Here is a 15,329-nt window from a genome sequence, read left to right on the forward strand (position 1 = left end):
CTGTCTTGATAGAAAACAACCAGTAAAGGGTAGTAAAATACCATAATTGCTTTCTGCTTGTTCAACTGCTTCTATTCAACTGTCTTAATAGTAAACGACTAGTAGAGGCCAGTAAAATACCAGAATTGCTTTCGTCTGAGGGCCTTTATTTTTTTTATTTTTCTGGCAACTGCCTCTATTTAACTTTCTTGATCGAAAACGACCAGCAGAGGTCAGTAAAATACCAGAATCCCTTTAGAATTCTCTAGATTGCAGTCCATAGAAATTGTTTTCCACGAGCACCTGTAGACAATAATATTTTTTTCAAATCTTGTATTTTCAGTGATATGATCACCGAATGCCCTGATTTTATATTAAAAATAGAGCTTTGGACTATACCATTTCAAGCTGAAAGGCAATATTTCTCTCCATGTGTTCCCATACCTGGCATGTCACACAGTTTGGTGCTTACTTTCCCTCCATGTTAAAGAACAGTAGATGTTTCAGCCCCCAGGCTAATGTGCTGCACAGCTAAATACATATAAGGTCCCAAAGGCGAGACCAATTGCATTGCAAATGCTTGTTATTTTTATAGTTATCCTTGTGTGTTTAAACTGTCTTTCAGTGACAGTAATTCAAATTATATAAAATAGTATCATTTTCATTGTGCCAATAAGAATCACATTTTCCTGTTATGTGCATTAAAACCAAAATGGGTCAATCCGGTTTAAGTACACCTGCCTACTTAGAAGCACCCAGACTACTCTATCAAAATTATATTTAATGATTATGATGGCTACCATGTTTAGGTGCCGCATGTTTTCTTGTGGTTTTTTTTACATATGGTTGCAATAAACAAATACGATGAGGTCTAGCGATTGCACCAGCTTGCTCAAGCCAGACAGACCGAGTTTGCCAATGCTTGTTTGCGTTGTTCTCTGTTGCAATTTTATACAATTATTAAATTGTGGCTTTATACGTCATAGCGTGGTTGTGGAGTCGTACGAAGGTCTCTGCCTTGGCGCATCACTCCCTGCATCTTATGGACGCGCCTGGCATTTGACCTCAAAGGTGCTGCTCATACAACTAGAGCTTTAAATGAGCAGGTACTGTCCGGTACTGAGTACCTGCACTTCTTTAATCTGAAGAGGGAGAGTACCGGCAACTCTCGGCACTGATGCAATACATTTAACGGGAGAGTACTGGCACTCCTCAGGAGAAAACAGGTTGCTAATAATGAGTACCCGCAGTTCAGTATTTCTAATTAAGCCTCATACAACCATGGCAGGGCCCGGTCAAAAATCTGGCCATTCACTCCCTAATGTCAGTAGTCATCGCCACGCACACTGCTGTCTGCTAAAAATGCAAAACCTTCCTCATAATAAACACTGGGCCTAAAAATAATAAAAATCAGATCAGTGCCTGTCACTACTCAGAGTAGACATAGTGGAAGAATGATGTCTACAAAACGATACACTTAAAATGCTCTCGCGAGGGCTGACGTTCAGGTAAACCCTCCACCGCACGCGGCGCCTCGGAATCCTGAGTGTCAGTGTGGGAGCACCTGAGCCACTCAGCCCGCGCGCTCCCTGTTTGCTTTCGCTCCCCATACCATTGTTCACATCGCGCGCTTTACAGCATCACATCCGTACGGAAATGACTTCAGTCGTTCCCAAGGCACTCCCACTGAATTGTGACGCAGCATTTTTCGTTAGCAATGCAAATTTGCAGTGTTCTGTGAGGCTGCCAAATGCGCCTTTTCAAAGAATGTATAACGTTATCAAAGCCGCACAGCCAGGACTATCAATTTAAGCCAGTCATCCAGAATCGTTTCTCTATAGACCTTGTTAAAAATAGATTCACAAAAAATGAACATTCCGTTTGCATTAATGAATCTTTTTCTTTATATTTTAATATGGGCTATTCGTATTGCTTATATAAACATAAATGTCTCCAGCCCATTTGAAAATTACATTGTTCTTATCACCAGGTGGCCCTATTACATATTTAAAGCCTTCTGTAACTAGAGTTGCTGTAGGTCACCATGTCGCAGGCCTAAACTTTCCTTTCACAAGCACTGTCATCTTTTTCTTTAGTCCAATAGGATCAATTGAAGTGAATCAAGTCCAAAGCTCCCAGAATGCATTTGTTTGCAAACTGGGAACAAGAAGTTCCTTTAAAATGGAGTCACCTTAGACTATGGCTATATAACAGGTATAAATAACCCTCTTACTAGGCCCATCACAAATTATGAGGTCTGCGGATATACTAAAACCTGCATAGTTTTCTTCAGAGCTTTGGGCTGTTCAAAACAGCAACCACTCCAGAGGGAAACTGCGGGGAGGAATTGGGAATTAACGTGAATGGGACCCAGAATTAAGAATTCATCTGGAAATCCTCTGTTTCCCAGTGGAACCTCAGAGTTCCACAAAATATCTGCTAATTCTGCGCTACTGGATGTACAGGGGCCCTGGTAACAACCTCTGGGGCATGGACATGCAAGGTGCGGAGCACTACTATTAGGCCTACAGAAGCATTGTAAGGATGCCTCTGGCCCAATGCAAGCAACCAAAATGGCCGCTTCTGATCTCCAGTTTCGTAGAGAAAGGCAGCTACAACTGGGATTATGTGGGCCAGTCGCACCCTTGGGCCCTCGTGCCACTGTACCACCCGCACTAATGATAGCTACTCCCTGCACCCACAGTCCCAGCAATCAGACATAAAAGGCTGCATGTTCTATGCATGAACCACTTTATCCCTAAGGGAGCCCTGAAAATAAACCACAGTACTTAATGTTGGGGAAAGACATGCTGACCTGAAATGTTGAGGGGGCACATTAGAGAAGAGCGTTCGCTGCTTCTTAACTTTAATAGTCAGCTTTATGCTCCATTCTGGATTTACCCTAGCTAATCTAATTACATCAAAATCAAATGTTATTAGTTTACACAAATATAATAGTTTACACAAACACAAATATAATAGTCTGCTGAACTAGGCTGATACCATTATATGACAAGAACTGGCAAAGCCAGTAGGTCTGGCTTGCACTTTGTGTCCTAATTTTTTTTTTAAAGCCACATGCACAGAATACAATTGCTTTCTGCATAAACAAATAATTTCATGTGTGATAATCAGCGGCGGCCAGCACAGATCGGAGGTAGGGAGGGTGGGGGTTGGGGGGTGGAGGACATGGGGGTTGCGGGCAGCAAAGATAAAATAAAAATGTACTTTCTCGATAATACCTTGCCGCGTCTCTTCTCCATAGTCCTTTCTCACTGACCTGTTCAACAGGCAGCACACCCAGGCTCCCAGTCAGCCAACCACAATGCTGCCTTAGCAGCATTGTGATTGGTTTGAGCGCCGTGTTTCGGAGTTTAGACGCTGACTGGGAGCCTGGGCATGTTCTCCATGCAGGCTGTACTTCACTCCGCCTGAATGGAGAACATGCGAAGTGCGCAAAATTCTTTTGGGTGGCCCAAGAGTGCCGGCCAAGCAGTCATTGCGCACTTAGGAGTGTGCTCTCCTGCCCCCACCCCCTTACACAAAGCTGCGGAAGTTGGAGAAAATAAAATGATAACAACACGAGTTATTATCATTTTATTTTCGCTTTATTTCACTGCTAAAAAGCAGTGGGGCAATGCCCCTCGCCTTAGAGGAGGAGCCGCCACTGGTGATAATTCAGTAAACGTTTGAGGTGTTAAATATTCGCTCATACACTGCCATTCAAGAAAACACTCCAGACGAAGCAAATGTTTCACCTAACCGGCAGTAGCATGAACGGCGACTGTACTACTCCTCTGGGTGGAGTTAAAGCCCACTTTATGGATATTTTAAAGAACTAGTAACAACAAGTATTTCAGACAGCTGTGCTGTCACATCAGATCTAAAAAGCAGTGAGTAATACTTGGACCCATAGACTGACTGAGGACCGGACTAAATGCAGCACAGTAACCGTTCACTTAAGAGAACAGTGAACTACTAGTACCGGGGCCCAAAATTATGTTCAGAAGCCCACGACCAGCACTATGATTATTGCGGATGCTGCGTTTAAGACGTAGATTTAATTCCATCCCATTCCTCTTCCATCCACCAACAAATACCCCCAATATCTTTGTCTCACTTTTTTGTTCTTTTTCATCCCTGTTTTCTCGCTTTGTCACAGGTTTTCCATCTTTCTCTTCCCTTTTCTTTCCCCTTTGCATTTTTCTCTCTTTTGCTCTGGGTGAAAGTCTGATGAGGAAAAATAAGTGCTCGCTCAAATTAATAAGCACTGATTCCAGGGTTCGGAATGTGCTTCGGGACTGTAAAAATGAGGTGATAGTGCTTAAAATTGCACATAACATAACATGAAATGTATTCACTTACAAGAGATCTAAATGGGTGCATTTGTTTATTCATTCCTCAAACAGAAACTATGTTTGGTGTGTTCCTCAAGGACCATCAGGGAGCACCTATGCCTTGGACCAGTGATCCTCAAAGTAAGGCCCGGGGACACATGTGGCTCTCGTGACCTTTATATGTGGCCCCCTGGGTAACACCAGCACCAGGCTGATGTTTACTTGACTATAAACAGGCAAGCATTTATTTATAGGTTACCCAAAGTAAAAGAAAAGAAGGTGTCCTGCACCACTTAAGATTAGTAACACCTTCATTTTTGAAGACCTCTTTCCGTAAAAGTGTAAAAATATGATAACGTCTCTTCAAAATTCAAAAACTGTATTTCAATTACATTTTAACCTTTTCAGTTAAATACGCCAGATTATATCAGTGCATTGTGAAGTATTTTTTAAAGTGTTTTCAAACATGATTTTAGAAGCATTCATGCTTTCCCCCACCCTGGTACAATGTCAATGGTAAACTAAGAGGCAAGTCAGTTTTGTACACCCTTTGGGTGACTTGGGTTGCTATAATACATAACATTATAGTTATCAACTCAAAGATAGGAGCAGTTGGTACAGCGCACACCCTGAAGTCATGCATCTTGAGGTTCTCTTATATGCTACAATGATGAAAAAGGAGAGAAAGTGAAATAAAACAACTGCCTAGGATCACACAATTCAGCCAAGTGGGGTTGCAGGGATTGATGCAGGTTTTCGGGTTTCACATTATGCAGTTCAGTCACTAGATGTACATGCTTCATGTCACTTACATCCACCTTACCGGCGCCCCCTGACCCATCGACCGCCACCCTGCTGGTATCAATGCGGCTCTCGGTCACATCGCAGACTAAACTCTTTGGCCCCTGGGAAAATGTTTACGAGTACCCATGCCGTAGACTGTGGCCTTTCATATGTCTGGTCTAGAGTAGGCAAGCATGTTTTATTGCTTTTACTTTGTAGAGCGGACGTCCACAAATCTTCTTGGCAATGTGCATAAAGCAACCTCACGAATAAACACAGAACTAAAGTGGACTAGGAAAGACCTGTCAAGGATAAGAAACATTGTAAGTGATAATTGGATGTACAGATACATTTTCAATCATCCCTCAAGTTTTCCAGTTCTCTCTCGTGGGCAAGGAAGTAGGCAAATTCTTGCACTGCTAACTTTCTGACACTAACAAGCACAGCTCTATTTCACCCACTGAGCAGGCATGACTGCTATGGTCAGGTTGTGTTTGGATCTTCCACTGCTACAATAGACATTAGCCTCAAGTGCCTTCACAGGCCCGAAAGGGCCAACCGCATAGAGGCAATCCAGCTCCAAGCACATGCTCTATGCTATACATTGTTGCTGTATCCCTACTCGATGCAAAGCACGGCTCCACAAGTGCGCACTGGGATGATGCACAACACAAACTAGCACCTAGAAACTACTGCAGTCAAAGTGGTGGACAGGATACAAAAAAGTATCAACTACAGAAAATCTTTTTAAAAAATTGCTAACTCAATTAAACAAATAAATGTCTACTCCAACTTTTAGCCACAAATATTAAAATATTTATTTTCAAGATGGATCTTCTCATAGGAGCTAACAAAATTTATCAAAAGCGGAAGATCTTTGGCTCGGAAGCGGAAGAACGACAATTTCTCAGTTACACATGGCTGCTTCCACAGGCTTACAGTCAGTAAGCAGAAGGCCTTGATATCAACAAACACAATAGCATACTTGATTTTCCTCATGAAGATATAGGCAATGTAGGCTCCACTGGAATTTGAAACAGTGCCACACAGGTTGCACACAGATTTCTGCGCCTGATGCAGCAATTTGTGGAAGCAATCTTGAAGGATCAATTCTACATAGTGAGGTTCTAACATCTACCTGCCTTGAGGAGCACCCTTGAACTTGTAAGCATTGCTCTTTATGGACACTTCCCCCACCACATTCTGGAAGTTGGGCTCTCTGAAGGGCAAAAATTAATCTGTCTGTGTCGGTCTGCATACTATATTGTCCTAGCGGATAGCGGGGCATTGTCTCTACATGAAAGCACGTCGCCTTTGATCGCGCCTCTGTACCTTGCTTTGCAATAGGAGTTCATTTGCAGTACTGGAAATTGCAGTGCAAGATTGAAGTCTCGGCCCAGCATCATGACAAATTCTATAGAGCTAAATTATGCATTCATGAGGCAGGGAGGCAAAAATTACTTTCTTCTCACCGACTAGGCAGCCCATCGGAAATTCACAATCGTAGCTACATCGCTCTCAACAGTTCTTTCCTGGTTGCATATGAGGTATCTTCAAAGGTCCATGATCAGGACACAATACCAATGGAAAATAACTATATTATTCTCCATCCTGCTCACACACTAAAGGCGCGCGGAAAATGCTACAAGATTCGATTCCTTCATTTTAAATAATATAATACATGAAAAAATAAGTGCCCAATTTTTTTCTTAGGATCCTGCTGCAGTGCTGTCGAATGCTGGGGTTCCAAATATCAAGGCTGATTCCACCCCATGCCACTTTCTCTCACCACCCTACATTTCCTCTCTCATTAATGGGCTCTTGCAATTTATTCTACATTCCTGATTTTTCGTTTTGTCACTCCCGTCTCCCGTCTTTGTTTTTTGCTTTTCTCTATCTAGCTCCTGGTTGAAGTCAAATGGTGTATATAAGTCCTGCTCCCAAAAGCGAATGCCGGTGCCCGCCAGCCCCAACCATGCCAAAAGTTAGGAAGTGAGATGGGGAACAAAAAGATCTTGTACTGCTTTCTATGGCCTGCTCTGCACATTTTAGCCCTAGGGCCATGAAAGCAACAGGAAATTATTGAACCAAATCTCATCAAATGTTGGTCAGAATGTTGATGATTGTTCAAGACTGTACATCGCAGATCTAAAGGTACGATCCAGAGCGACAGTCAATAAAAAGTCACACCATAGCCGGGTCGAAATAGAGATTCGTTGAGCAGAACCTGAAAGCAGCCCAGGGGTACTGACACGTTTGCTGTTACTAGAACCACTAGGTCCAATCAGGAGCGAGTGTGCCCTTAATATAAAATATTGTAGACATGTCAGGGCCCACCACGATATTTTGGACCATGTGCTAAGGACCCCAAAGCAATGAACACCGAAACGACAACACAACCAAGGCCACTGGACATTGTGGTGACAAACACAGACATCCAAGACCTTTGTCCTCAAATCAGCTATGAAATGTGGGCAACTCCCAGCTGCAGAAACTAAAAGAAACGTTATGCATTGTAAATGCACTGTTTCTATTAATGCATGTATGAAATTGTTTTTTCAAAAGAGAGTGCCTTTTAAATGACTACATTCAAAACCAAGCACATTAAAATATACACAGAACATACTTGAGCAATCTACTATTTTGCTGCATTGTTGGGTCACAGGAAAAATGACTTTGAGTGGTAGGGTAAAACGCGCAAGCACCCCATAAAAAGTTATCATTCTCCATCCTAAGGGCCTGATTACGAGTCAACCACCAGACTTGCTGGGGGGCGATGGTGGTAGTCCAGCCACCACCGCACCTGTGGTCAGACTTTATTATGACTTGAGCGGTCGGACTGCCATTGCACTTCTGCAACAGCCATGGATCCCTGGCAGTAGCGCGGCGGTCTTAAGGCTGCAATATGCTTGGCCGGACCGCTGGGGTCCAGCCAAGCATGTTACGAGTTTCCTCTCCGCGACAGTTTTCATAGCGGTTCCTCCACCATGAAAACCATGGCAGAGAGGAATCAAAGGGGGCCCTCTAGGGACCCCTGTTACCTCAGTGCCAAGGAGGGCATGCAGAGGGGCACATTTTGTGCCCCCTGTGTGCATGCACCCCAATACCTACACGGCATGGACTGCACCAGTCCATGTTGTGCAGGTACTGACCTTGATGTTCCCATTGCGGTGCCTATTTCATAGGTACCGCTGTGGGAACACCAAAGAATCACCCGCCAGTGACAGAAAAAGTCATAATCTGACAGGCAGAGCACACACGGGTTTGGCGGTGCAGGAGCGGGACGCCGCTGTGGCGGTCCCGCTCCTCCACCGCCAAACTCATAATCAGACCATAAGCCCTAGAGAGCAAGTACTCCCGTTCTTTACCTTCATGTATCTGAAGTACCCTGAACCCATCACAGTGCTGTTAGTGTTACTTTAAATACATTTTACTTAAATGCTGTTCGTATTATTTTGTACTTCTGTGTTGGTAAATAAATACATATACAAGAATACAATTATATCCCAAGTAACGTATCAAAATGGCGCTCACTGTGTTTTGGGTGGGGGCGACATTTTAATATACAGAGAAGATGCACAACAAATAGTCAAATTATATTTTCTTGTGCTCATTATTATAATAGAATTATTGCAGAGCTGAAGATCAATGTGGGGAGTTGTTTTAAAATCCAATAATACCGTGCTTGCCTTTGGCTTAATCAAACAATGTGTGAGGCCTGAGACGTACTTTAAATTGCATCTGTACTTCGCGGATAGTCCCTTGACTTTTGTGAAGGAAAACTGACCAGAGAGACTTCAGCCTCAAGTGCTCATCGCTGCGCTAATACAGAGGCTATTACTGCAAGGCCTGATGGGAGCACTTTGTAATCACAGCTGGAAAGCGCAAATTTACCATACCCAGGAGCTAATTAGCGCACTCGATTTTGATTCCTATATAGTACCAATAAACAGCAGATTTATCTATTAAGCTAGAGAACCTCAAATAACCAAAAACACACCTCCCAATGGCCGTCAAGAGGCCAGAACATATTTCCCAAAAAACAAGAAATAAACAATGGCATACACCTGCAGGCCCCAATATATCATAGGAAATCATCACAGCCATCAATGGGCCTTCATATTGGCTTCATATCACCCAACAGGCCTCCATAAAGCCCTGTAGATTCTTGCACAGCCTTAACACACCCTTATCCAGCACCTGATTGATATTCACCTACCCAACAAGACCTTAGTTGATATATACAGAGGTATACATATATTTAACATCAAGTAAACAAGCTATATTACATTACATATAATGTAGGGCAGAATCTGATTTCCTAGGGTCATTGGAGTCAGGATCTTCATGGTTTTTGTTTTGAGGATTCCCTCACAGAACAGGGTGTTTCTTAGTTGTAATTTGTCTGCTGCAGTATGAATGTAATGTATGTTTTATTGTTGGTAATTTGATGTGTTTTCAATGTGCTGCGCGTGGTAAAGGTCTACCCAAAGCTTTCGTTTTATCTTGATTATTTGGCTTGCGCGTTGCCCAGTGGGGTTACATCTCAGCGTATCAACTGAGGTACTGGTGGTAGTGGCAAGTCCTGGTAGACATCTGGTGAAATATCTGGACTGTTTTGTTGTGAGTTCTCTTTAGATGTGTTTTGTTGTAAGTTAGTATAGAGCGAGTCAATATATAGCTCTCAACAGGTCCTTGTACAACCCTCAACAAGCCTTCACATAGCTTCCAAAAGACCCTCACAGAGGGCCTAATTTAGATCTTGGCGGATGGGATACTCTGTCACAAACGTGACGGATATCCCGTCCGCCGTATTACAAATGATATCGGCTATAATGCACTTGCAATACAGTGGACGGGATATGCGTCATGTTTGTGACGGAGTATCCCATCCACCAAGATCGAAATCAGGCCAGCGTCCCAAACAAACCGTCCCAGATCTGAGTAGCCTTTCGCATACCTTCACATAGATCCCCAACAGGCTCTTACAGTGTCCCTACCATTCCATCACGTCATCCCCAACACACCAACCCCCATCAGACTCCTTCATACAGCTCCATAGAACCAACCCTCGAATCTCTCACAATGGAACCTCACGGAACCTCAAAATAGCACCTAACATAGCTCTGATACTGGCCTCTCACTTCCTTCCCAAAAATACACTCTCAAAGCCCTCTAAAGACACTCATACACAATTAACAGACAGTGCTTAATTTGTGGCAATGGTTGCATGCCATTAGACACCAACACTTATGTTTAGGGACTGGACTAATTTTTCATCATGGGACCTCACAGAACCTCAAAATAGCACCTAACATAGCTCTGATAATGGCCTCTCACTTCCTTCCCAAAAATACACTCTCAAAGCCCTCTAAAGACACTCATACACAATTAACAGACAGTGCTTAATTTGTGGCAATGGTTGCATGCCATTAGACACCAACACTTATGTTTAGGGACTGGACTAATTTTTCATCATGGGACCTCACAGAACCTCAAAATAGCACCTAACATAGCTCAGATACTGGCCTCTCACTTCCTTCCCAAAAATACACTCTCAAAGCCCTCTAAAGACACTCATACATAATTAACAGACAGTGCTTAATTTGTGGCAATGGTTGCATGCCATTAGACACCGACACTTATGTTTAGGGACTGGACTAATTTTTCATCATGGGACTTTGACCGAGAACAAGGAAAAGACAGAAAATGGAGGAAAGAGGATGGAAAGATGGGAAAACAGCGACTATGGAAGCAAGCAGGCATGAAAAAGAATCTGCAAGAGTGAGATCTAGGGGCAGGAAGTATTGGGGGTGGGGGCAGAAAGAGGTATGAAGTGAAATCAAGACTAGGTAGATTTGGTATTCAGCGACTCTGGTATTTGGCAGCGCTGGTGGCAGTCTTCTAAACTAAACTGTGGGTCCATGTGCTTGCTTTTTACATTTTAACCGATGTTAACACACCATCAAACAGTAAACAATTATGTGTATGTCCTCACCCTGTTTCTAAGTGTCACAGAATGCCTGGGCAGTGCATAAATATGTTAACATATAAAATGTAACACTGAAAGGGAGCAATCGTGCAGTCCCTGGCCCTCCTAAACATGCTGTTCCATCATGCCCACACCACACACACTTTACAGTGTCTACATCCTTCCCAGGCCTAGGTTCATTCAAGGCGTCAGCAAACTCACCCCAGCACCCTTACAACAAGTTTGCAAACTCTAGTCTCAGAAACACGTCCCTTTCCAGTCACTGATGCCACTGAAAGGACCATTTCCTCTGAATACAGCAGGAAAATTAGGTCAGCTAGAACGTCTAATAAAGATTATCATGGCTTTTTTTTAGCAACATCACAGACCGGGGTCGAGCACCTGAAAATCCATCAAAGGTGGGTTGCACGACAGTGCGGAAAATAACTACAAAATGTCCAGTAGAACTTCCTATGCCTCCAGTGGCTACAGGAGCAGGTGTCTCCAGAAACAGGCGGGCGTGACGCGTCCTGGTATGCAAAACGCTGCCGTCCGATTGGGCAGTTTTTTTTTCATGTAGTGCACCTTCCTTTCAGATTATAGATGAGCGCGCTGGTATAAGCCAAGCTTTCATAGAAAACCAATTAGCTGTGTCTGGGATATACAGGTATTAGCCACATGTTTATTGTAACTGCCCGGCAGATGCAACGCATTGAATGATGTTTTATCCCAGAAAGGGTAGTAGTTTAGAAGATGTATTTCATACTTCATCACAGCTGATTATTTTTAGGGAAAGGCTCTCTACCTCATTATAAATGGCAGCTTTCGTCGTCAGTGGACTACATGCAGCCATCCCAGAGAACACAGAGCAGCACACGCAGACAGTCAGAGATATGAAAGACAGCATATTGAGAAAAAATGCCACCGCACAAACAAAGCCATTGTTCACTCCCTGTGTACCCAAAAATTCCGATGGATGAAAAAAACGGTATATGAAGGGCAAGATGTACAGCGAAGGCAGAAAAAAGGACATCGGAGATAAAACGATGCCAAAAAGAGCAATTCCCAAACTCTGAAATGTACAAAAAGACACTTATGTAACGGATCTAAGGTCAGAAGTGAACTGTTCTGTGCCCGATACAATTACAGGGCAACTGCCAGCAGAATGCGGGGTCCGGAGAGTGCAAGCACTGGGTTCTAGGGGGCAGTGCAAAGAAAGCTCATCTGTGTATCCGTAAACGTCTGCAAAGGCAATGCAAAAGACATACGTTCTAAAATGTTCCTAAAACAGACTTCATCCATATAGCTAATGCGCATGTCTATAGAAATGCCAGCTGTGAGCTGAATATATATATATATATATATATATATATATATATATATATATATATATATATATATATACACACACACACACACAGACACACAATGCACATGATATATGAACTCTTCCCAAGAGCACGGGCTCTGTCTGCAGGATGGAGTAGCCGAAAAGCGCGCTGGTTGCAGCTGTGCTGAGCAGTGCCATTGTGAGATGTGCGCTGAATGCCCCAGACATACGGTTTGCATGCCGTCTGCGCTGTCTACGCCGCTAATAATGTGCAGTGCAGCGTTGTACCATGTGCAGCGTATGCAGTGTCTCTTCCCTGAACAGTTTATGGAATTTACCTACTATCTACAGAGCCTTGCGTGCACTGAATGAAGTGCAATTTGCTGTCTTCTGTGGGCATTGACTGCACTGCATGCAGGTGCCCCTTACATGCTGGATGCATTGTTTGTGGTGTCTCGATTGGTAGTGGCATGTTTAGTGGCTCTGTATATAAAACACTATGTACATATAGCGCTTTCATAAAATGGTGTGTGCACGGGTCCACTCTGTACATAAAGAAGTAAAGTATGCCATGCCCGTAGTGTGCCATTAATTTCTCCACTGTGTCCTCCTGTCTACGGCAAATCCCGTATCTGCAAAATGCAACGTCTGCCCCATCAGTGCTACGGATCAATGCCACCCCTACGGTACGCTGCTTGCAGTTTTTGTAGTTCCCCGAGTGCAGTGCACATCAAGACTCCCTGACATTACTCTGTGCAGTGTTTGCGGTGCATGCAGAGCCCTGTGCAGTGCATGCAGAGTGCAGTGGATGCAGTGAACTGTGCCCGGTGTATGCAGTGATCTGTGTAGTGCATGCATTGTGTACCACGCCAGTGGTAGCGCAGCAGGTACTTACGATTTCAGAGGGTTCTGGACGGCTGTGGCCATTTTGATACAGTATAATACACTCAGCTGCAGATTCCGGGCTCTCACCTCCAGCGACAGCTACTGTACAATTTCATTCATTCTCTGGGCAGCGCTAGGAAGATTCAGCCAATCAGGGACCGTGATGGGAAGCTTGTAGCCAATCAGGGGTCTTTGTGATGAGCCGTTTCTCTCCTTGGTTCTGGATGTTGTAGTTTCACGCTGGTTCACTGAAGCGACTGGAAGGGAGTGTCGGACAACAGCTCCCGACATGCAAATGGATGACAGATTGACGCGCCGGCCTCCTCCGTGACCTGATTGGCCAGTGGATTCTACTGTAAGGTCAGCGGCCTACTGAATGGTGCTGGCAGGCTGGGATTCACGCTTCAGAGCGTAGATGCGAGGATTCTGTTCGAGGCCTAAGAAAAGGTCACTGTTGTAAGAGGCTTTTCGTATAAGCACCGAAGCTAAGTGCTGGTAGTTTACAAACATGCAGAGCGGAGGGATTTTTTGATGTAGTGCATAACGAAGCAATAAAAGACACGGCAGGACAGTTACTTGTATTTAGGAAGGAGGTTTTCAAATTTTTGGCCACATATTGTTTTTTTTTATATTTGTTTATTCATCATCATTTAATCTTTATTTCGACTACAAAGAGTCATAAAAGAGCACAAAGAAAAAACAAACATACAATTAAAATTTGACAAAATATGTAAAAAATACATCGTGGTAAGACAATTGCACTAGAATTAAGTAGTAATTAATTGTAACAGATCACAAGTATAATACCTTGGAAATAATTTCCCCCATTCAGAAGAAAAGAAGACATATTTAACATAATAGACTCATTGTTCCAAGACTCTTCTTCTAATTTTCCATAATGCATCTAGGTATTTGCTAACAGCAAAAACGGTCATAAATGACAGATCTGTTTTTAATAATCGATACGCCTCCAAATGTTTCCTGAAGCCCCATTTTTTACATAGTGGAACGATCCACTTTTTCCTAGAAGCTTTATACAAAGGACAGAAAAACATTATATGGAGGTCATTTTCCGGGTATTCAGTGCAGAGAGGACAATTTTCAATGGATGGGGGTGCCATCTGCTCGTAAGAGCTCGTATAGGAAGCGAGTTATATCTCCATTGAAAGAATAATTTGCGGAGACTAGCGGGGAAGATGTCATTAATCACAGTCTCAAACTTGTAATAATCTTTAGTTAAAAGAAATGAGCAGGTCAAAGAACCCAGTTTATCAGAGGCTAACCAAACCGACTGGTTACTTTCATAATACAATCCCACCAGATCTTTACGTGATATCATTTTTGAGGCGTCCACAGGGCTAGTTCACAACAAAGGGCAACCCAACCTATAGAATTCTTCCTTTATATATTTTAACCACGGAAGTTTTTGTATGGAATGGTATTTTAATAAATCCAACAATTCAAGTCTGTAGGTATTCAATTCAGGGGTTGCCCAGAGGCGCCTCCAAAAAGTTAAGGGCTTGAGGCCTAATTCCTCCTTAATTGATCTTATACCTAAATCTAACCTGAGGGGGAGAAGAGGAGTACCACTAGGAAGGGATAAGAGTTGCCGGAGAAATTTATTTTCGATGACCACAATTTCGTGTGGACAATCGTGGCCCCATAACTCAGCTCCGTAAATTATTGCTCCTCTTGCCTGCATTTTATATATCTCAAGTGGCGGGGCAATAGGTTTTACGTGGCATTTATTCCATAGTTTAATGATCCCCCCTGTTTTTTGTATTAATTTTAGTTGGGATTTGATCCGATGTTCGGTCCAAAGAAAGTTCTCATTTACGGTCACTCCCAGGTACTCAAACATTTTGACTCTTTCCAAGGTAACTCCACCAATGGTAGGATTAGGACGGGATTTTTTGGGAGGATTCAGTATCATGTACTTTGTTTTAGTGGTATTAATTTCCAGTCCTCTATCACAGCAAAAAGAGACGAAACCATCCACTCGCTGGATGCCCATCGGGGACTTAGCGAGTAACAGGGTGTCATC

At 43.2% G+C, this 15,329-nt stretch overlaps 1 protein-coding gene across 1 annotated transcript in view; it reads right to left on the reverse strand.

Annotated features, from left to right (window-relative positions):
• DPF1 (double PHD fingers 1) overlaps positions 1 to 13,396 on the reverse strand; it is a 504,909-nt gene extending 491,513 nt beyond the window's left edge. Inside the window, exon 1 of the mRNA XM_085625765.1 lies at positions 13,296 to 13,396. Coding sequence (XP_085481891.1) covers positions 13,296 to 13,327 — 32 coding nt within the window. The 5' untranslated portion in view covers positions 13,328 to 13,396. The remainder of the gene's footprint in view (positions 1 to 13,295) is intronic.
• Between the last annotated feature and the right edge of the window lie 1,933 nt (positions 13,397 to 15,329).

Source organism: Triturus cristatus, chromosome 9 (genome assembly GCF_964204655.1).
Source record: "Triturus cristatus chromosome 9, aTriCri1.1, whole genome shotgun sequence".
Lineage (NCBI taxonomy): Eukaryota > Metazoa > Chordata > Amphibia > Caudata > Salamandridae > Triturus > Triturus cristatus.